This window comes from Nematostella vectensis, chromosome 3 (assembly GCF_932526225.1).
Source record: "Nematostella vectensis chromosome 3, jaNemVect1.1, whole genome shotgun sequence".
In the NCBI taxonomy this organism is placed as follows: domain Eukaryota; kingdom Metazoa; phylum Cnidaria; class Anthozoa; order Actiniaria; family Edwardsiidae; genus Nematostella; species Nematostella vectensis.
The window spans coordinates 14,733,050-14,754,025 of NC_064036.1; the positions used below are offsets into that span (position 1 = coordinate 14,733,050).

The 20,976-nt window shown below is 42.3% G+C and overlaps 2 protein-coding genes and 2 long non-coding RNA genes across 5 annotated transcripts; 2 read left to right on the forward strand and 2 right to left on the reverse strand.

The window, feature by feature from the left end:
• Positions 1–946: 946 nt before the first annotated feature.
• Positions 947–1,870, reverse strand: LOC125561127 (transcription initiation factor IIB-like). The gene has a single exon (XM_048724465.1). It carries the CDS (start codon positions 1,868–1,870, stop codon positions 947–949), a length of 924 nt encoding a protein of 307 aa, XP_048580422.1.
• A 4,130-nt stretch (positions 1,871–6,000) lies between these two features.
• On the forward strand, positions 6,001–20,976 carry LOC5522303. 2 transcript variants are annotated; one of them, XM_032367573.2, is made up of 4 exons: positions 6,001–6,810; positions 10,445–10,817; positions 18,338–18,547; positions 19,760–20,976. In XM_032367573.2, exons 1-4 carry the CDS (start codon positions 6,184–6,186, stop codon positions 20,719–20,721), a joined length of 2,172 nt encoding a protein of 723 aa, XP_032223464.2. In that variant the 5' UTR covers positions 6,001–6,183; the 3' UTR covers positions 20,722–20,976. The 2 variants fall into 2 exon arrangements, with proteins under 2 accessions (XP_032223464.2, XP_032223466.1); XM_032367575.2 differs by lacking the exon at positions 6,001–6,810 and adding an exon at positions 9,645–10,211.
• Positions 11,378–14,754, reverse strand: LOC116604757. Its single transcript, XR_004291227.2, has 2 exons — positions 12,338–14,754; positions 11,378–11,932 (listed from the first exon to the last, which is right to left on the reverse strand). It is a non-coding gene; the product is annotated as an uncharacterized LOC116604757 (long non-coding RNA).
• Positions 16,427–16,687, forward strand: LOC125561369. The gene is made up of 2 exons (XR_007307397.1): positions 16,427–16,528; positions 16,604–16,687. It is a non-coding gene; the product is annotated as an uncharacterized LOC125561369 (long non-coding RNA).

The window sequence follows — 20,976 nt, forward strand, 5'->3', positions numbered from 1 at the left end:
CGCCCACCTACCGAAACACTCTTCCAACATTCCCTTCTCTTGCTCATCAAGACACCAATCCCAAAACCTATCTGGGTGCCAAGCTACTGGCATTAGTTCGTCCTCCAGCTTTCTACGGAATCTCACCTTGTGTAGCTTCTCCGGGAGCTCCTCGTGCATGAGGCCCCACCTCCACGCCGCACGTAGCACCGCGACAATTTCGTGTAGACCCCAAAACCGTGCGTAGCCCATAGGCCCACTGAGATCGGTCGCGCCCCACTCCAAGCACAACCTCACAATCTCCAAGTTACCGGATTGGGTGGCCGAATCTATAACATAGTCCGGGTCGAACTGGCTGAAGTTTTCTCTCAACAACTTTAGAACCTCAACGTGGCCATTGTACGCCGCCTCAGCGGAGGTCCAACCGACATCGACACTGACACCTAAATCTATCAATAACTCAACAACCCCCACCTGACCTTCCCCCGCCGCAGTACCCATAGCATCGATCATGGCCTCTTCGTCGTCACAATACTCGTCCATCACCTTCAAAACCTGTACGTGCCCGCCTTTCGCGGCCATGGACGCTGGATATACGAAGTCACAGGCGCCCAACTCACAACACATCTTAACGATCTCGGCGTGCCCATTCTTTGCGGCCTCGACCATCGGCTTTTCGAAATCCGTCGCACCCCAACTCTTACACAACCTCACGGTCTCGACGCACCCCTCCCCCGCCGCGCGCTCCATAGCGTCGTCAAAGTCCGCGGCTCCCCACCTCGCTAAGGTGGCGGCTTGATCCTCCACGGTGAGATTTGTAAGACTCCCAGCACTTTGCATATCCATTTTGTTATTACACCCACGTCTTTAAACCAATTTAATCAAATTTTTTTAGATATGTCAATTTACATCTACTCCGAACTGACAGTTTCCTGGAAATCCTGATTTCCAGAGAAATCAGGAAATATCACACCACACCAGGCGTACCTAGGACTGTAGCCACCTCTTTCGCTTTCCTGCTGATGGTTAACTCGGAGACGCCGACTCTTTCGGAGAATTTTTTAAGTGTAATATCGATCCCCTTTAGCCGTACCCAGTAATAGGTTAAAGCGACCGCAAAGGATTGCGGGCGAGCGCGATTCAACTCAGACGAGCGATTCTTAGATCTGTAGTAGAGCTGGACCACGTCCCCCTTCTGTGTGGGGGACGCCGAGAATCTGTCCATCACGTCGTGAATGTGATGCACAACGGTGGGAGACGCTCCATGTAGTAAGTAATCTTTAGGCGCGTTAACACTAAAGATTTTTAGACCCTTAAGGCAGCTCTTCTTGCTCAATCCAAAAGTTTCCATCAAGGTTTTCGGTGTCTGACACTTACCGGACATCTTGTAGGCGTAGTAGATGCATGCAAAGACGATCGCCTTCCGTGGGTCGCCGCGAAAAATCTGGCCTTTCGTCACCTGAGTGTATATCTCGTTAGCTTTGGCTACAATTACCCCACTAAAACCCATGTTTTCCACATCCTTGTCAATATTTCTATCCTCAGACCTACGTACCTGGACCCGACTTGGATTCGAAGACCGTTTGCCATCGGAATGTCCATAAAAACCCCATTCCCTTTCGTGCGCGATCACGCGCTGCATCTGTTCCCCGCACTCTAAGCAACTAGTGACCCCGTCTTCTGTGACTAGGTCGTCATGATTGCAAAGGGTGTTACTACTATCCTCGTCTCCCAAGGAGGCTCTACTAGTCTCGTATTCGGTGAGGGCTCGGTCAAACAGTGCAAACTCCGGCATGAGGGTGGGGACGTTAATCCTGGGTACCGGCCCGTCGGGGATGTTATATGGTGGTGACTGATCTTCTGCCATATGTTCAACTGTTCGTTCCTCCATTTTATTAAACTGTTCACGTCTTTAAGCCACTTTTCAAGAGATTTTTAGATGTGAAGCCGAGAGGCTAGCCTCTCGAGCTCCCTCTAGGCGTGTTGTGTGTGGTCGCTAAGACTTCCGAAGGGGTCCGCGTGAGGGCGGTGCGGTCTAAAGTCTCCGCACCACATTCGTGGACTAGTATCTTACCCATCTTTCTTGGCCGTACCGTGGCATGGAGAGTAACATAATTGTAACACCAAGGACGATTGTGACAGCGCCAACCACAAACTCGCGTGGGTCGAAGCTTTTGTATTCTGAGTCTTCATAGTAACCACCTTCACAGCATTGTCTAGTACACCAATCCACCCCATCATCATCCACATCGTTTCTAACCTTCACCTCCGTATTTGATGTCATTTTATCTAGGACCCCATACGTCTTTAGACCAGAATAGCCTCCCGAGCTCCCCCTAGGTGCGACATGTGACAAAATGATTGACAGGTGGGCGTGGCTATCACGTGACAAAATGATTGACAGGTTTTTGACAAAATGATTGACAGGTGGGCGTGGTCGTCACGTGACAAAATGATTGACAGGTTTTTGACAAAATGATTGACAGGTGGGCGTGGTCGTCACGTGACAAAATGATTGACAGGTTTTTGACGAAATGATCGACAGGTGGGCTTGGCTATCACGTGACAAAGTGATTGACAGGTTCTTGACAAAATGATTGACAGGTGGGCGTGGTCGTGTTCGTGTGTGCAAGGAGTCTTGGGCAAACTCGCGTATGCGCAGGTCGCGAGGCTTGGCGGAGGTGTGCGAAGACTTTTGCGCCATTTTGGAATGAAATTTGGGGTGATGAAAAACTTGTCCCAGAATCGGCAAAATCCTACTACTCTGCGAGCCCCCGTCAGCAAATGTTGCTTACGTATGAAATGAATTTGAAGACGTAAGGGGGGAGGCAAATAGCTATACAACAGTTCCGTAGCAGTCCTCGGATAAATATGGGGGAGGGAGGGCAAGATACAGAAACATTTAGGAAATTATTTCTTATAATATTTGAGAGTATTGAGGGGGCCTGTCACCCCCTGCCACGGCCCTCTTAAACTTCTATCTTAATTGCAAAATTGTGTGCATGATGGGATGTTGGTCTAAACTCTAAGTGTTTATTTATTCTTCGGATCGGTTGTAGCCAACGAGTTCATACCTTTTTTTTCACTCGAATTTTGAAAAAAAAATAATTGCCTGTTAACAAAGGCTACTCCACAGCAGGACATAATACACATGAACACGGAGTACTGATCTGTGACGCGCGACACCTCTAGCCATATGTCAAGTTATAAACTGAACATCTTCTGTCTATATGTAGAAACATTGATAGGGTATCAATTAAAAATTATCGAGACGGGCATAGAAACCCAACGATTTTGAAACGAATCGCATTCTTACGTGAACGGTGCTATTATTTTCCACCCAAATAATTGTGAACCCCTGTCGCGATGTGCGTATAGCCTCCAAGCGGGAGGTGCTCTGTGGCTATTGATGGACTTGCTGGTGGAGCATTGACAGCTTTTATTGACGCTTACCTGACGCGTACGTGCGTGAGATGAGCGGATGGGCTGTGTTGTGACCTCGGACACCTGGGAGATTGGCCCTCCGCCAGTGTCTGCAGAATACATCTTTTCTTTTTATAAGAACCTTTTTTATAAGAACGTCTAGGCTGAGATTCACAAATTTAAAGAACATGCTAAGAAAATGCCGAGGTTCAGATAGCAAAATATTTTTTTTAATTTTTAGTCCTGATGCGTTATAAAATTCAGAATCAAATTGTGCTTACAGTAACAACCTTATTATTGCTATTGATCATTAGTGTAATTCTCTTCCCTATAATTCATTGGGTAATTTAAGCACATCGTTAAGAACATATTCAGCCTTCAAATATCCCAAAAATAAGAACGGCCCAGCCTCAACATAAAATTAGACGTTCTAATAAAAAAAAATCGTGTACGCCATTTTTAAGAACGACAATTCCATTGCCGAAACGCTGTCATTTGTGTTGTATTTCTCAAAAACCTCGAAAACTTTTAAAATACTTAAGCTTTGCTGCTACATTTCCATAATAATACAGACAATATTTTATTCTAAATTATGTGTTTATCGAGCCTCAGTACAGTTCTTTTTAAAGATGTCAATCACTTGACTCATTTGGTCGCACAAGGATTTGTGCGAGACCACCAACTGTGCTCCGCTATTTAGGAAACCCAACAATTCGTACGGACCCAGGGGCAGTTGGCGGAGGAAATTTATTTTTCTATAAAGAATTCGGGGGTTAAGTAGTGCAGATCAAAATTTTTGACAAATGTATTAATTCTCACTGTTGTGACAGATCTTAATCCAGTTTTACATTGGCCTCAGGAAAAATGTTCTACCCTTGGCTTGTATTGAAGTGTGATGGACTATCCATATCTTTTTGTGTTTGGTGGGATAATACTATTTTACCGTTACCACACGTAAAATAGCTTAAATTCAGATAATGCTTGGTTCCCCACAGCTAACTGTGTCCATAACAATGAATTCAAATGAGCGCCTAACAGAGCAAAAAGGCGGTGTGGGAATTATGAGCTCTGACCCAAGCTTTTAGGGTCAAATCGAGCTTATGGCACGTGCTTAAAAAAAAAAATTGGAATCCATTGTTGTTAAAAAAAAATGATGCCTGCGAACTAATTAGCATCCCATGATTTATTTTGCGAGAATATGTTTTAAGCTTAGTGTATCAATGGTTAGGGTTTGTTATTGTATTTATTTAAAATACAGAAATTTGGTCAGTGCATTTTAATGTCATTTCAGGGTTTCAGGGGTAGGCTAATTATCTGACATTTTTGGGCGCGGGAGACTCGTCTATTCTATAGTTGCGCCAGACTGTCGTTTTATCACAGTTCGGGCAGCGTAACGGGAGGAGTAAGCCCTGTTGCTCCCCCGTCGCTTTCCGCCGACGCGCTCAAGAGCCAGAACTTGCGTCGTACCGCTTGTATCGTTATATTAGTTTATCAGTCATCGTGTTCTGTGCGTTCTGATGTGTTATGTCGGCCTTACGCGTGCTATGTCTGGGACCTTATCTCGCGACCTTTAAGCTTTCCGTCGTCCGGCTACGACAACACAATCGGAAATCATTCATAGGCTCTTCAGAAAGGCGGTGGAACAGGCTGCTGTTAAACAGGAGATAGAGAAACGCAGTGGCGCAAATCACTCACATAGCATTTACCAAGACCGCAACTTATAAACGCAGCTTTACATTACGCTTGTTCACTGTTTGCGATGATTTATTTGAATTAATGTGCCATATTTTGGGTTGGGAGCCTAGCGCACCGGGGCAATATTGGTACTTTGTTTTAGCGGGGCGCGTGGGTAGTTCGTGACGTCATAAGTCACTGGGTTGCCCTACAAACAATAGACTGCTTATCAACGGCCGGCTCGTACGTGTCTGTGCATTATTTAACTCTGCACTAGATTCAATCTGTATCAAAGCACTCACAGCGTTTTAGTGTTTGTTCTCTGGACCAATTCCATGTCCGGTATTCACAAACAATCACAAATGCTGACCAGAGGAAATCATTTAAAATTCAGACAGTTTTAAAATTAAAATTGATATATGCTCAAGAAAGTGATGTGAATGCGGTAGCAAAATTTTACTTGATAGCGAATAAATAATAAAGTGAAAAAAGATGTTTGCCAGAAGAAAATTCCGTTAAAAAGAATTTTGACCTCTGAAGGAAGAAGCATTATCTGCAGCGATAGCAAGGTCAGATGTGTCCACGTTCCCTTTCGATTGACGCTGCACAGAGAATGATTATCGCTTGTCCACTGTGAACGAAACTCCCTCGCTTCTCTTGAGACTCCTAATGGCGCTGCCTAGATTATGCAGAAAAACCCACAGACCTGTATGACATAAATATGATTTTCGACACCAGAAAATCTGGTGGCTGAACAATTTGACAAGCAAATAATTGAACGTCGTAATCTCAAGTGTCGTATCAACAAAAGGGGGAGCGCTATGATTGGATAAGCGGACGATTAGCGTTTGAATTCCGACAGGTTTTTAGCCAATCAGTGGGCGGGTTAGACAACTTAGGACATCACGCCAATCGTGCACGGAGAGTACGGCGACGTCGAGCCCGGCGGAGTAGTCCACAGTTCACCGCATGCCCCCGTAAGGTTCGGTTGGGAATCATATATCGCTCGCTACAAGTTTAGTGAAGCGCGCTCGCCACTCGTAATAACACGAGAACAAGTTTGGCTCACAGAGCCGCTATTATGTCTTTATTTCCTGTTTCTCGGAGATGTCTGAAAGCGTGAATTACATTAATAGCGAGAAGTCTGAAGCAAACGAAATCAAGAGTGAAACCGTCATATCCACACAAGCACCCGGCGACCGGGGAGATTCAAACGTGACATTGGGCCAGCGCGAATCTCCGAAAATTTCTACGTCTCATCATATCACAAGTATGCCTGTTGTAGTAGCAAGTCAGGCTCCCTTATCAGCCGCTAGTAGCGTGCAGAGCTCGCAGGCCTCGGAAACTGTATTCAAAGCTGAGCGCAGTGAGTCTGCTGAACTAGTGACGGAAAGCGCGGAGTGCGTGAAGTCGCGCTTTGACTCTGACTCGAGTCTACACGAGCACGCTGGATTTATGGGGGAAGAACCGCTGGAGATACAATGCGGGGAAAACGCTGCTCTGCTCTATGTGTCTAAGCTATGCCAGGGAAGCAAGGGGCCTTGCATATTGTTTAACAACGAGTGGCTGACTCCAAATGAACTCCAGTACATCAGCGGGCGCGAGACGGCAAAGGATTGGAAAAGAAGTATACGGTACAAGGGAAAGTCTCTAAAAAGTCTCATTGCCCGCGGCCTAATAAAAGTTCATCCTCCAATTTGTGACTGTTTGGGCTGCCGTATTTCATCACCCGTGGTAGGTAAAATATTGTCTCTTATTTCTGAATATTGCATTATTAGGGGTATTTCTTTGCACCTTACCCGTTTTTGTAGATTTACCAATCGTGATAATATGGCGTGATCCTTAGTGTTAAAACTAATATTTAGACTCTATTTGAACTAGAATTCTTAATCTAGCAAATGGCGAGGTCAGTGCTATAGTGAAATAGTTCAATGTTTTGTACCGTGAAAATGATGCGGCCCAAGCCAAATTAGCCGAGCTTGTTATGTTTCGAGTCTCACTTTCGAACTCGTGGTTCCGTAGATTCTGCTTCCTTCTTCCTTTTATTCTCTATAGCATCGATTGTGTTTTTTGCCGTTTCATCTGCAGCGGTTCTCATCGTTTGCCTAATTCTTGCCGTCACGAAACCCATTTATCGCAGATTACAAAAGCCACATATTTTAAACCTCTGAAACATTCATGTGTCTGATTTGTTTTGGATTTTTTGTTAGAATTTAGCGCACGCGGGGCCTTTTAGTCAGTAAAATGTCTTGTATGTGCGAGCGAAAAAGTTTTTAACACTATCAGCTAGCATTACGGAGACAATACAATACGACGGAAAGGGCGGTCTTGTTAGACATGTAACTTGACAGGCTGTGAGCGAACTGTCGCTCGCCAGAGCCCGCATAATTCGCTATTCTTCGCGCTAATTGCACACACTCCCTCACATCCCAAGAGGCTCCATTGCTCACTATACAACTTTGCCGTGTTATTGTCTGCGAAGCTCATGGTTGGCTAAGGATTCAATGTGTCTGAATTACCAAAAATAAAAGGGCTGATCTGATGGAGACAAGAGTTCTTGGGAACGTAATGACACTTTTGTTGTTTAATGCACTGCGATTATATTATAAGATTGACAGTCCTGTCTAGCCCATATAATATCCTTCTTTGCAATATTGACAACTTGTCTTGCCCGCACAATACCCTCTCAGCAAAACTCATAATCTATTGTTGATTAATTGCAAGTGTTGCCTTGGTGACGGGGAGCGATACTGCCAGATTCAAGGGCCATCGTCTGGCGTGCATGCGACATGGCACACAAACCCATGCATATCCTCTCTTTTATTGATATGGTGCGCGCGCACTGATCAAACTGCCGTCGTCTTCGTCGTGGCTCCGGATGACATTGTCTGCTCGGATAACCCCTAAATTAAAACCCACATCTTTACAGAACGACTAAGAGAGCCCTTCTTTCCGTAACGATAATCTTTTGGAAGCTTTTAAAAAAAATAGAAACACTGTCAGGTTCGCGCAAAGTGACCTTTGAAGTAATCGGCAATAATTCCGGTCCATGCGTGCATTTGCACCCCCTGTTCTTATGAAATCAGCATTGAGATGCGCTTTAAAGCTTTCATGCATCGATTAAAAATGCATTCAAATTCCAGTCATTTTAAGAGCTTTTTTTTCTTATCGCTAAAGTTTTCCTCAGGGTTTCGTTAAGTCCCGAGTTGCTTAAAAGGATAATCTTTCTAGAGTGTCTTTAGAGCAAAGAAAATGTGTGTCATTGGATGCCCCGGAGGTTGTTCGTATCATGTCTCGAGGCGAAATGTAGTTCCCCAGCTGAAAATTTATCGTAAAACTCCCGCCAAATACTTAGCCCCGACACACAATATCTTAAGACCTACAAAATAAAGGAAATGCCACATTTTGTGATATTAATAAGGCATGATGAAGAAAAAACCTCTTGCATATCAGTGGGAAGCCATTTGTATGCAATGCGACGATACCGGTCAAGTGCTCGTCAATTTCTTGTCACTTTGACGAATGTCATTTTTGTAGAGATGACAGGCAGGGATGCATTTCAGTGAAAACCTTCAACTTAAATTGTAATATTTGAGTCAGTTAGTGCTCTTGTTGGTTTTAGGCAGCTGTTCGCTGTTGGAACATTGATATCCTATATATTTTTTTTTTCAAGAAGATGGCACGCGATATAAGTGAAGTTCCCTGTTACTTGTACGGATAATCTGATTCAGGGTATTTTCAAAGTGTTATCTTGGTGTATATTTGACAGGGCATGTTCGCTGCTAAAGCTAACAGTGTTTGATTAAAAAAAGAATTGTAGAAAACTCGAAGGCGAGCACTCTTATTTTGCCTTACACGCTCAAGCGAACATAGGATTTAAAATAATGGACAAAAAAGAGAATGATTTTAACTTTTTATATCGCTTTTATACGTATTCAATCTTTTACATATCACCCGACCATCTTGACGACTTTGATACAAAAGACTGAAAAGATCGTAGAAATAAAGCTTGGAAAAAACTTGTGCTCGCAGGAAAAAAATTTAAGAATAAAAAGAAGCAAACATTAAAAAGGATAACTGATTAAATTTCTGTTTAACGCATTCTCCCTTTTGTGAAAATCAATTAAACCACTTTTCTTCTAGATGAATAACTCAGCGTGGGTAAGTGGGTATTCTCGTCGCTTTGTCTTCGTCTCAAGTTGACATATTCTCAAAACTTACGCTGTTGTTCGTCGAGTAATGTGAAGCCTAGTTTAGAACAGTTTTATGCCATTTTCCACATAGCATCGCGGAGTAGAGTTAGCGGTAATGTATGTATTTTCATGGGGGTCAGAGATTGTCACGACACATGGGATTGTTAGCGGACCTTTGACTGGCGGCCACCCCCTCCAAACTCCCATTCAACATAGCCTCACGTACGAGCCGCACGGTTGCCATGGACACAGGTTACGGCCGTGCTTTCTATTCAGGCACCCTATGGCTGCTGTGACGGGTTATGTAATGCTTAAGTATTTACTAAGATATACAGAAGATCGAGTGTGTATCTCTTTAGAATTTTATTTCTTTAGAAATTGAAGGGGAATTGGCGACTTTCAGATGTCTGAATTTCGTCAGACATTTTCAGGAATTTTTGTGTTTTATAAAAGGAACATCACACCAGGTATATACTAGTGCGACAAATAATATGCTTTCTCTTTTGAATCCTGGTTTGACCCATCCGGAACCGAATGCGCTAATCACCTCTATGTTTCTTCTACGAAACTGAAACATCTATTCAAATGTAGCTCAAAATAACAAGATTCCTAATACAACCGGAGAGTCTATACGTATCCGAACGAGGCTGGCGATTTCCCTGTTACCCTTTGCCAGTTTTATGACTATTACGTCAAAGCAGTTATTTTAGAGTTCCGAGGTTGTATCTATTTATATTTCTTTTATTATATTTTACGTGGCTTACTTGTAAGCAAAGTTGAATGCGCTCTGAAACTGCCACAGAAGCTGGTTGTATCGCACAGATCTAGTCGTGGATTTGAACACGATTTTACGCTTGAAGGGCACATGACTGTTTCAAAATGCACGGGGCTAGTTGCCAGCACGTGAAAGACATTTGCCCCTTGACTGGCTACCAAATGCTGGTAATAGTCCGCCTTCTCTACTTTAGAATTTGAGACTTTCAAAACTCTTCCCTATGTATAGCGCTCATTGAAGTCTTTGACGCTTTGGAAACTCGAAACATAAGAGAGTGTAAGAGTAACACACGACCGAGCGCTACAGGGTTTTTTTCTTCACAAACTTATTGCCGTATAGTAAGCGATATACTCGCCGAAGCGATAAGTACCCGACTAATTTTTCATTTATGCACCAACAGAACCGCGGTAGACTTGCTAGCAAATGCGGGATCCCACCAACTTCGCCACGCAGTCGCAAACGCGACGCGGTGAAGTCCCTTTCTTGTTGGAGTCACGAGGAGTTAGCAGACTCCGCCACGGGCCACCGGCACTACTCCACGTCAGATATTGAATGCCTCGCTCGGCAGGCTGCCTCTAACGGGCTTCATTTTAAGGAGAGAAGAGATTCCAGTTCATCTACTACCTCAGACGGCTCTGAAACGCAAGAAGAGAATCCATTTTCGCCCGTGAAACGCGCGCGTAGTGCTTCACCTGAAGCTGACGAGAAACACCAAATTTATAAGCGAAGGACCAGCGATTCTACCCCCCTTGCCTTCTTCCCATCAAATCCAGGTAAAAATTATATTTGAGAAAAGTACAATTTGTGTTTTTTAACTGAACTGGAGCTTGGAAAATTCCATTAGATTTTGATTATTTTTTTGAGTTATTTTTTTCTCTTGTTATTGTCATAGGCTATGACAATAGCACAGTGTAAGTTAACCTTGAATGACATTGCGTTATAATACACCAAAAAAACATTTTCGTCTAACTGTCATTCTCATTTTTTTTATCCTTACAAATCACTTCAAATCAGGCGACCGTATATTTTTAGTTATATGCATCGTCTGTGAAATGAGGGTGTTTTGCACAGTGTAAGTTAACCTTGAATGACATTGCGTTATAATACCCCAAACAAACATTTTCTTCTAACTGTTATTCTTTTTTTCTATCATATCATACTACTTCAAATTAAGTGACCGTATAATTTTCAGTGATATGCATCGTCTGTGAAATGAGCGTGTTTTGAAAACTTTCAATTTTTCAAGTTGATTTGGAAAAAAGCGTGATACCCTTTTCAAGTATATTCTTGCTTTATCAACTGTAACAAATCAAAAATAAGGCAATTTTCAAAATAGTGGATGGTTTTTCTTTTATTGCTTTTCTGGGTGCATATATGGTTCTTTAAATGCAAGCGGCTTCACAGTGTTTTCACCTTACATTGGTACCTCGTATTAATTTCCATGTGTAAGCCTTCTAAAAAAGTGTGATTTTGTACGACTTACACGACAACAAACATTGATGTTAAAATACTGGCAAAAACATTCTCAAGTAAAATAAAGAAGGAAGGTTTCTTCAACAACATTAAAATGTTCTTAGCTTTAGTGTACTCATGTCGTTTAGACACAATACGACTTCACGATGAAAAAGCATAAATGTTGGAATACACACGAATGACCAATTTTTTTCAGTAGAATTACCTGAGGGAATATATCCAAACAATATACATGCTTAATGCTCAGCTGTGTTGTGACATAATATTTATTTAGCTTCTTTATTCCTATGAATTGATTTGATCGAAGTTTACCAAGGGAAGCCCTGGCCTTTCGGACAGGCATAGGAACCAGACATGCATGCTCCACGGTCCAGCGAGTAGACGGACGTGCGACCCTTTTCAGTGTGTTTAATATCTGAGGAAATAATTTGTTAGCTTGTTACAAACAGCTTTTGAGTTTCAGTATTAAAAACTAAAAATAGTTTTGCGAAATCTGATGGAGACCTATCTTTGTTGAGAGCGACTCGCAACTCCCATCTCATCTTCAATGGCGAGCGGAAAGAAATGAAAATATATCAATTGTTAAAAAGAAAATTCTGCTTTGTTGGCTAATTAGATGAAAAACAGGTACCGAGATCTTGTGTTTTCTAGGCGTTGTCGAAGACTCTTATTTAGGTAAGTATTAGTATGGGCTCTTTTAAGACCCTACACGAAGAAGCCATACTGGCGGTTGCCAATTATTTTCGTCCTCGTAAACAACCCGCCGTAGGGGTTTTAGACTTTTATGAAGGTCTTGCAACTAATAAATCCTTACACTTACGCTCTTTGGATTCAGCCCTTAAACCCTTAAACAGCTTGTCTAGACATCGAAGCGAAGAATTTTACTGAGTTTGCTCAACCGCCCACAGCACAACACTGTTCTTGTTCTTGACCAATAAATAAAATTTTTCTTGGTTTACTTTGCAATGATGTCTTCCACTTGAGCTGGATAACTGAGTGAATTCTAAAATCCACAGATTTCGTTCGCTTTTCATATTCTGCTCCCATAGTCTTTCTGTAATTTTGCCATTCTTGTCTGGGGCTCAAAAACTGCTTGTTTACTCCGCCCCCACACGTCACCCACATTTCTAGATATTTCATGTGTAATGTATCAACCGATGTCTTACTCAAAATCCCACTTTTTAGTGACTTCGCGTAATATAGTTTTTGTAAGGTAAGGCAAGTCTGTAATGCTTTCCGGCAAAAAGCTTTCTGGCTGGGAGAAGCAGAGGTTAAAAGGAAGGTTCTATTTTCTAGTACGCAATACGAAGAGCAACTCATTAGCGCAATACACGTAGGGATCGATCAAGCACAATCGCAATAAAATCAGGGAGGTTGCGTTTTGTTGCGGTCGCTCTTTCGCTCTTAAAGAACCATAACCCTAATGTCTAAAATAAGATATCAGGAAAAGCAAGACCACACCCTATGTTATTCAAAAGAGTGATTAACGACTCTGTAATTTCGGATATACTTGATGTCTTCAAAGATTGGTTTATCTTTGTGGATAATTAACCGAATTTTCTGCCACGCGGGGAGAGTTTTCCATTCATATCACAAGCAAGACAAACATCGTTTGCTATTAATTTTCTTTTCGCATCATTGTGTAGCATAAATCATTATATTGTTCAAAACAGCATGCTGACTCGTAATAGATGCATAGCTGTGGGCTATTTCTGAGGTATCAGCTATTAATTTGTTTTTTTTTTCCACGCGTCCATTTTTAAAGGGGGAAAATGCGACCAGCTCTCCTAGCGATTTGCAATAATATTTACCAGTTGTTCAGCGGGACTGCGAGCCTTTGAGCCAACGTTTACAAATAGAGGAAGGAATTCCGAGTGCAAAATAGAAAGTTGACCAAACAAGAATGGATACAATTCGTTATTTCCGTCGCTATGGATGTTGGCGTCCATTTGGTATGTATAAGACGCAAAACAAAGAAAATCTAGAGAAACATAGGTCTTACACGTTTTCTTTTTCTTTTTTTCTTTTTTTTTTTATAGAATTTATTTTTATTTTTATAAACTTGATCCCTGCTACTGTACTGGCTTTCATAGATTGCACTTTGAAAGATTTGACGAGTCTCTAGTCAACGGGAGAACAGAGAAAGGAGCCTGCACTTGTGCGGCTACAAGTATTTTTTTCCGCGAGTCCACCCACCCTTCCACCATAACTCATTTTATAAACGTCAGATCCCTTCTTGAACAAACTCGCATATAATTAGCAATTATTAGTTGATTAAACGTCTCCGCAAATATAAAAAAAAACTCTCGAAAATTGCGATCATGAGCACCATCAATCAAAATACAGCTAGGTTAACCCTTGAGAAGTCGCGGCTCCAGCGTTTAAAATATTTCACAAGCCGCTGCCAAGATTACTACGAGACTCTGGCAGATGATGCATGACGGGATGGATATAGGAACAAGATTAGAAGCTCCACATTGTCGAAGTGAATGATATCGTCACTCCATGTGTCTCGTGCCAGGCCCCCTGTACGGGAGGCTTTCACGGAACTCCATTCGCACGACCTCATGTCGTGTTTATGTTCATCGAAGATAAAAGGAAATTGCATCAAAGCAAATCTTGATCTCGGTTTGTGATGCATTGATTCGCTGTGTCAGACAGAAGTCAAGATTTCAAGTATGGAAGAAACCACATTACAGACGAAACGAACCAACCCTTGACCCCTAACCCTAATCGATTCTCATCTCTCCCGCCCACCGGCTAAGAGCTCGCATTTTGCGTGAACCATCACGTTTTAAAAAGATGTAGGCCGATAGCTCGACTCCTGACAGACGTATTCATGTCAGCTCTTGATATCTGGCTGTCTTGCCGTACGTTGGAAGCCTTAGCGCTGTTTCCGAAAGCCCTTTAACTGTTCTCAACACGTCACGAACTAATCAATCAAAGCAAAGAGCACTGTAATGGCTTATAAGCTATCAATCATACAACTCGAAGGCTTCCCAAAAGCGTCGCTAGTGGATCGACGGACCCCTGAGATTTCACAGACATGAAAATAAATAAAAGATCATAAGCCATTAATCGGATCAGAGTAAAACCTCGCCGTTGGGATTTTTTCGACGGCGCTCGGGAGATGCTTGTTTAGGAAAGATATAAGGAGAGACTTGCATTCACTTTGACGGCAAAGCGTATCCCAATGTACTTATACAGCGAAGAACTCGCCAGTTATATGGGTAAGCCCGAGGCCTGCTTTAGAGCCGGAAAACGCTTACATTAGAGGGAGGTTTAATTAGAGTAGTCATCATTGCTTATTTTAGTCCGCCAAGTCCTTTTAGCAGCTTTTTTGGGCATGTTGTTCTCGGTATGGACGTTTATTGGTATCACTCTTTTGATGACTTTTTACGCACGCTTTGATGCTCTTGCTCACTCGCATGTAGAGTGGTGGTATAGACTTTAGCAAATGCAATTCCAACCATTAGACAAGAATCATTTACCGAACAAACAATACCACGCCTTACAATTCGCTTCCTTGAATGCGCTCAAGTCTCTGTTCAAGCAAGCTAAACTTAAAGTCTAAGTTTACAAAACGCAACACAGTGGCACACACAAAGATTACGCCGTGAAAAATAATATATGCAAATCTAAGCTCGTCACTCAAATGATAAATGAGTACTTTTTCTAAATCCTACTGCAACGTTTCTCGTACTCTACTGATCTTTGAAGGCGATTTGAAAACTCGGACATGCACATGGAATATGTGTATTTTCACAACGGGTCAAATCCTGTCATAACAGATTACAATTTGCGCGTGCCCTTTCGGTCACTTTGCGGGTAGAATCCATTCAGCATGAACACGCTGCTGGATTTCGCAAGTTGATGTGTTTTGAATGCTGTCCTTATACTTGTTTTAAAGCCCGGTTTTATTATAGCCATCCTACTGTCAAATTTTAATTCTCACCAGCGTATAAGGAAAGATCGGTTGTACGGTACAAGTTATGTTTTATTCGGCTAAAATTCCAACAGATGTATTCTGATATGCATACGGTCCATCCTACAAATATACTATTACACTAAACTATCTCAATAGACACTATCTTGTAGTCGACTGTGTGAGTGCTGTATACGGTTTTAAAATGTTTCCGTCACTGTGTTATTAATTGTCTTTTTCATTTCCTTGTGCTAACGTTGGCTTACGTATCACTGTAATTGCTCAAGGGAGGCGGAGTGATCCATTATCGGCGTTAGACCTACCATGAACACGGATTTCAAAACACAGAACAAAATAGAAAGCTTTTTGCTAAATCTTTTAGATATCAAAGTATCTAAATTAGGAAAGAATCGAAGTCACTTTTCTGCCTGAGTGTTAGCCTAATACAAATGCTTTAATCTTCGTCTTCTAAAGATATCTGTCTAACGATGTTTCCTGAATTGAAAATGAGAAAAGACTTGGTACATTTGACTTGTCATTTTGGATTTGGTTCTGTTTTAGACCTTTTCGTGGTATAAGTTATGAGTTGAGTGTGAATAGTTTGCACCTTTGGATTGAAAGCCACAAAACCCAGGTGGTTTTGTGGCCTGTTTTACCACATGATACTTATTAAGTCTTTGTCCTAAGCTTCTGTTTTCTGCCTTGACGGGCAGGATATACTTGTGACATTTCAAGCTTCTGTGCAGTGATAAAGGACCCTTGTCAAATAGTGGGTTAACATTAATTACGAGTATCTTATATTTGCATTAGGAAATGATAAAGTAGACACCAAAATCTTTGTTATTTCTGTGTGCAGATAATGTTAAATAAGTGAAACTAATAAACGACGTATTTTTTGCCTATTTTTTTCGTGATGTGTTAACTTTGACACAATTAAGCCCAAAATATTGGCGTTTTTATTCTTTCACGGTTCATTCCTTTCACGGTTTTTGTAATTTAAGAGTGATGTAAGGAATCTATTTTTCACGCAAAATGGTGCGTTTTATTCTAATAGAGCGCAGAGACCGGCTGATTCGCTGCGTGCAAGTAAGAATCTACCATACCTAAGTGACTTTTTGACATCATTTCGTTTCAAACTCTGACGTCAGCATTTTGTGACAGGGTCGTCCTTGGGTTATTCACGGCAACACGCGGTTCGGCGAAAAATTTTACTAAAGGTGAAGTTACTGACTTGTGCTATCGACATAAAAATTGTTTTATGGTTCGTCGCGCTATTGTAAAATGAATGTTGTGCTGCCCTATTTCACTCCATCTTCGCAGGTGTAAAGGAAAATGACGTTAGTGTACGCGACGGGAAACAGCCTCTAAAAGGCGTCATTCGAAGTCGACGGACAACTTTTACTTTTAAATAGTCCGAAGGCCACTAAAAGCAAACAGTGGAAGCCATTTGAAAGTGACAGGTACAACACGCTATCATAATTGGTTGTAGAGCTGTCCAGCAAATATTCTGACAAGTGATTTGGGCAAAGAGGTGTGCCAATATAATCTCCGTAGACACAAAGTTGAGAGTTTGATGTTAAGCTGTATGCCTTGTCTAAATCTCACGAAGGGATCACACTTGAATGCGTCACTCATTGTATGTTCTTTAATGGCTTCCTTTTATTATCAGTGTCATTGACAGAAAGCACCGTTAACTCGGCCCCGCAGTTTCGCACGCATAACTCGCCCTCAACTCTCAAGAAAATCGCCGCTTTCTTGACCCGGCCACCTCGAGTAGCTAATCAAATGTCTTCTCTAGTGAAGGAAAGACCCTCAGCGACTCGTTGATGAGGGTTTTAGGTTGTATTAGCTCGAACAGACATGTTCTACAGTTGTAACGTGTAAGCCCGTGATAAATCGCACGACCCGGATGAGAGGGCTCAGTTGAGTTCTTGAGAGTTGTCGTAGACAACTAGTCAAGCGTTAGGCTAAAACTTATGCTCTATCGTACCTTATCGCCGTGCAAACGTCTCTCGCGATTTCCTTCTGTGTGATTTACCTAAATCAGGACATGGTTTAAGAGAACTGTAAGTTGCAAGTTGCTCTGTTTGTGCAGTGGTGTATTCCTGCTGTTAATCGGCTTTATTCTGCTATGTGTTGGAAGCGGGAAACCTTCATCGCCACGCTTACAAAACATTTTTGCATTGACCTCTACCCTAGGCATACACTCGACGTTCATACCAATCAATTTTCTACGAAATATCTCCCTCTATTTTAACATGCACTGTAAAACTTGGCTTATTTTTCCATTAAAGATCCACAGACATCCAGAGTTTATATTTTCTTTCCACTTCAGTTGTCACGGAATCAATATCAGAGTTGCTAAAAGCCTCGGGTGATGTTTTATGGACACGCTGTATTTCGAAAATTAGTGCAATAATTTTCGAGAAATGTTTTTCTTTAATATTAAAACTTAATTGATATTATAAACTTTCTTTCCATATAGTATTCAATACCAGGTGCTTTTATTTTTCCCTATTTTGTTATCTCTCGGCTTCAAGTTGTATAGGCACTCGGAAGAATCCATGATGAGTCAACAATCTTTTCAGAATCAGAAACAAGATTATAAATGACAAATACATTTGATTTTTCTTTGATTGCTTTTATGAGCTGGTTGTATCAAATCTAGGCACGTAGCCATGATTTTCAGCGGGGAGGTCGTTCGGCCATCCATTCTTCTTTTAGGTATACCTTCTGAGCTCACTGTGCTTCTCGAATTTCTTTCTGAGCGGATTTCCAGTCGAGTTGGAGTTGTTCATCTCCTGGCTACGGGCCTGTAAACATAACTCGTGTGTTCTTATGTACCTCTGATCACTGTGGTCTCCAGTTCCACTAACAATGTTTATGTGGTTTCAGGCGGAGAGGGGCTGCACGGATATGACACGAGAGCGATTTCAATGCACAGAGAGATAAACGCGAGGTATCTTATGACTGGGGACCGAGGTCTGCACTCGCAGGAAGGCCCAGTGGACCCTAAAGACAAAGGGCCCCGAGGAGAGGACAAGGGGACCCCTCGTGCTGAAGGGTCCTCTGAAGCAAGGAGTGCCTTCCGTGCTGTGCACCAAGGTAATCACAGGTCTTGGTTGTGTCTTTTTTGAAAATTTGCCAAGTGTCTTTCTACCGAGGCTACTTGGCAAAGCTAAGTATCTGTTGCCCATACCCAGCTGCCTTTTAAAGAATATTGACCCGCCACTCCTTTGTTTACATTTGAAAATATAACGGTCTGTTTGCCAAAAAAAACTTATAGAATAACCACTTACTATTGGAGGCTGATACTTAGGTAAAAGTATTTGATTAACGATATCTCAGTTACTGCGCTTGTATTATTTGATGAAAATGAATCCCTATGTGACTCTATTGTGCGGGAGCTTAAAAATGGCGCCGTGATTGGTGTGTAAAACTGTCGCTACAAAGCGATCTTCAGTAGAATGACTAATACCTTCATAGATGCTTTAAAGGCGATAGCGCTTGTTGACTAAAACATTCCCAGTTTTAACAAAATAAAATGCTGTGCGAAAACAGGATGCTTATACATTCACCCCTTTACTAGGAAAGTTCTTTTCTTTTAATCTACGCCTTCTTCTAATAAACTTTAAAAAGTTTTCAGTTGTGTTTTTATTTTTTTGTGAGACATCAAGGCGTCCCACGAAGCACTTCCCGCCTTCTTACCATCGCATGTCGAGGCATGGGGGCGACATTGCGATAGTTATACTCGCGAACAATAGCGCGCATAGCCGACTTAAGAGGGGGGTACTCGAGACTGCTGAAGCCAAATCTGAAGTGTACAATTGTAGTGCACATGTTTACATAAGAAGACAGACACATCATGGAATAACGAGTATATATAACATAGAGATTATACTACCGGGAAACAGTTTGCGGTGTCATGCATTTTGCGGAGGTTGTTGAGTTTTTGTGTTCTTCTCGTCTCATGCAATTCTTCAGTTTTTAGTGTAACAAGGTCAGTTGAAGTTGACATCCGATAGCTATTAAATTACTAACCTGTCTCAGATTTGAAAACACTTTCTTCATTTCGTTTATATCTTTTTTGTAGCTTGATGAATTTCCATCCATTTCTATTTATGATGCCTGGAGTAATCGCCTTGCTTACTCACTTTTATTACGTTGTAAAGTCTCTTCATTCAAATGCGTTTATTTGAACATCCTGTGCTTTTGGGTTCTCTGTGGTTGCCTGTGACGTCACGGCGATCCTCGTCAAGGACTAGGCTTGAACTGTAGGAAAAGATTAAGGCTGATTTTTTTTTTTTCGTCTTGCAGACGTCGCGATGTCGGAGGTCACGAACGAGGCTTTACAAAGAGATATGGCGATACGAGCTGCCAAGCTCCACAAACAGCCGCCACCAAGTCCAGGGAGAAACCCCGCGCAATACCTCCCTACATTCTCGCACCCTATGGGCGCCACAAGTCTTATCAGCCCGACTCACTCCTCGCCACGACTTCCGCCAGACCCGTTACTGCTCGCGGGACATCCCTCGGGTATTTACCATCCTGCTTTGCGGGGAGTAGGGTATGCCAGTATGCATCAACTGCAGCAGAATTTGATGCAATACAGACTGCTTGCACCACCAGGTACGCATAACCCTACACAGAGTCCGCTGGCCGGACTTGCACTACAGAACAAACTCTACATGCACGATACCGGTGCCATGGCAGCGAACACTACCAGTAGCGCGCAGGCGCAGAGACAACACGAAAATGGCTTATCTCCGAAAAGGCGAAGACTTTCCGCGGAGAGTTCGGAAAGCGGTCGAAGGCAATCGATTGCTATTTCGGACGAGACGAACGAAAAACGCGAATGCGAACAAATGAATGGAGACCGGACTAATCATGTAAGTGTTATACACAGAAGTCCTAATCATTCTCCTATCTCTATCGACGAACCGGCCGAATCCACTAGCTCCGCGAGCGCTAAAGACCGCGTGTCTCCACACAAACTCATCCCCAAACTTCGGCTGGACCTGGACCAGGACATCCTGGCGTGGGGCGTGGATGACGTGTGCAAGTTCATCCTCTCGCTCACCGGGGTCCCTGAGGTCGTAGCAGAGTTCCGGGAACACTCGATTGACGGCCAGTCCCTGATCCTCTTACAGGAAGAACATTTGCTCAACCGAATGGGCATCAAACTTGGGCCTGCGCTCAAGATTAAAGCCCATATTCGGAAAATCCTAGAAAAACTTCAGTCTTCGCAAGAAAACAACGATAGTACCGAATCGACATAGCTAGATGTCTAAATTATTCGTTTGAATTATCAATTCATGCTTTGTAGTACATAGAGGTGATTATATTGTACATATAGCTGTTGTGATACAAGCTGAGGGACGCTTTCGCTTCCGTCGTTGAAATTCATATTTTCATAGAAGTTCTCATAGCAATATTTCCAAGAAATTTTGCGTTGTGTGGTTCCGGTATATAATGTAATTATAAGCTTTGCGAGCTGTTTGTAAAATAAATGAGTGACGGGAAAGAAATTTAAA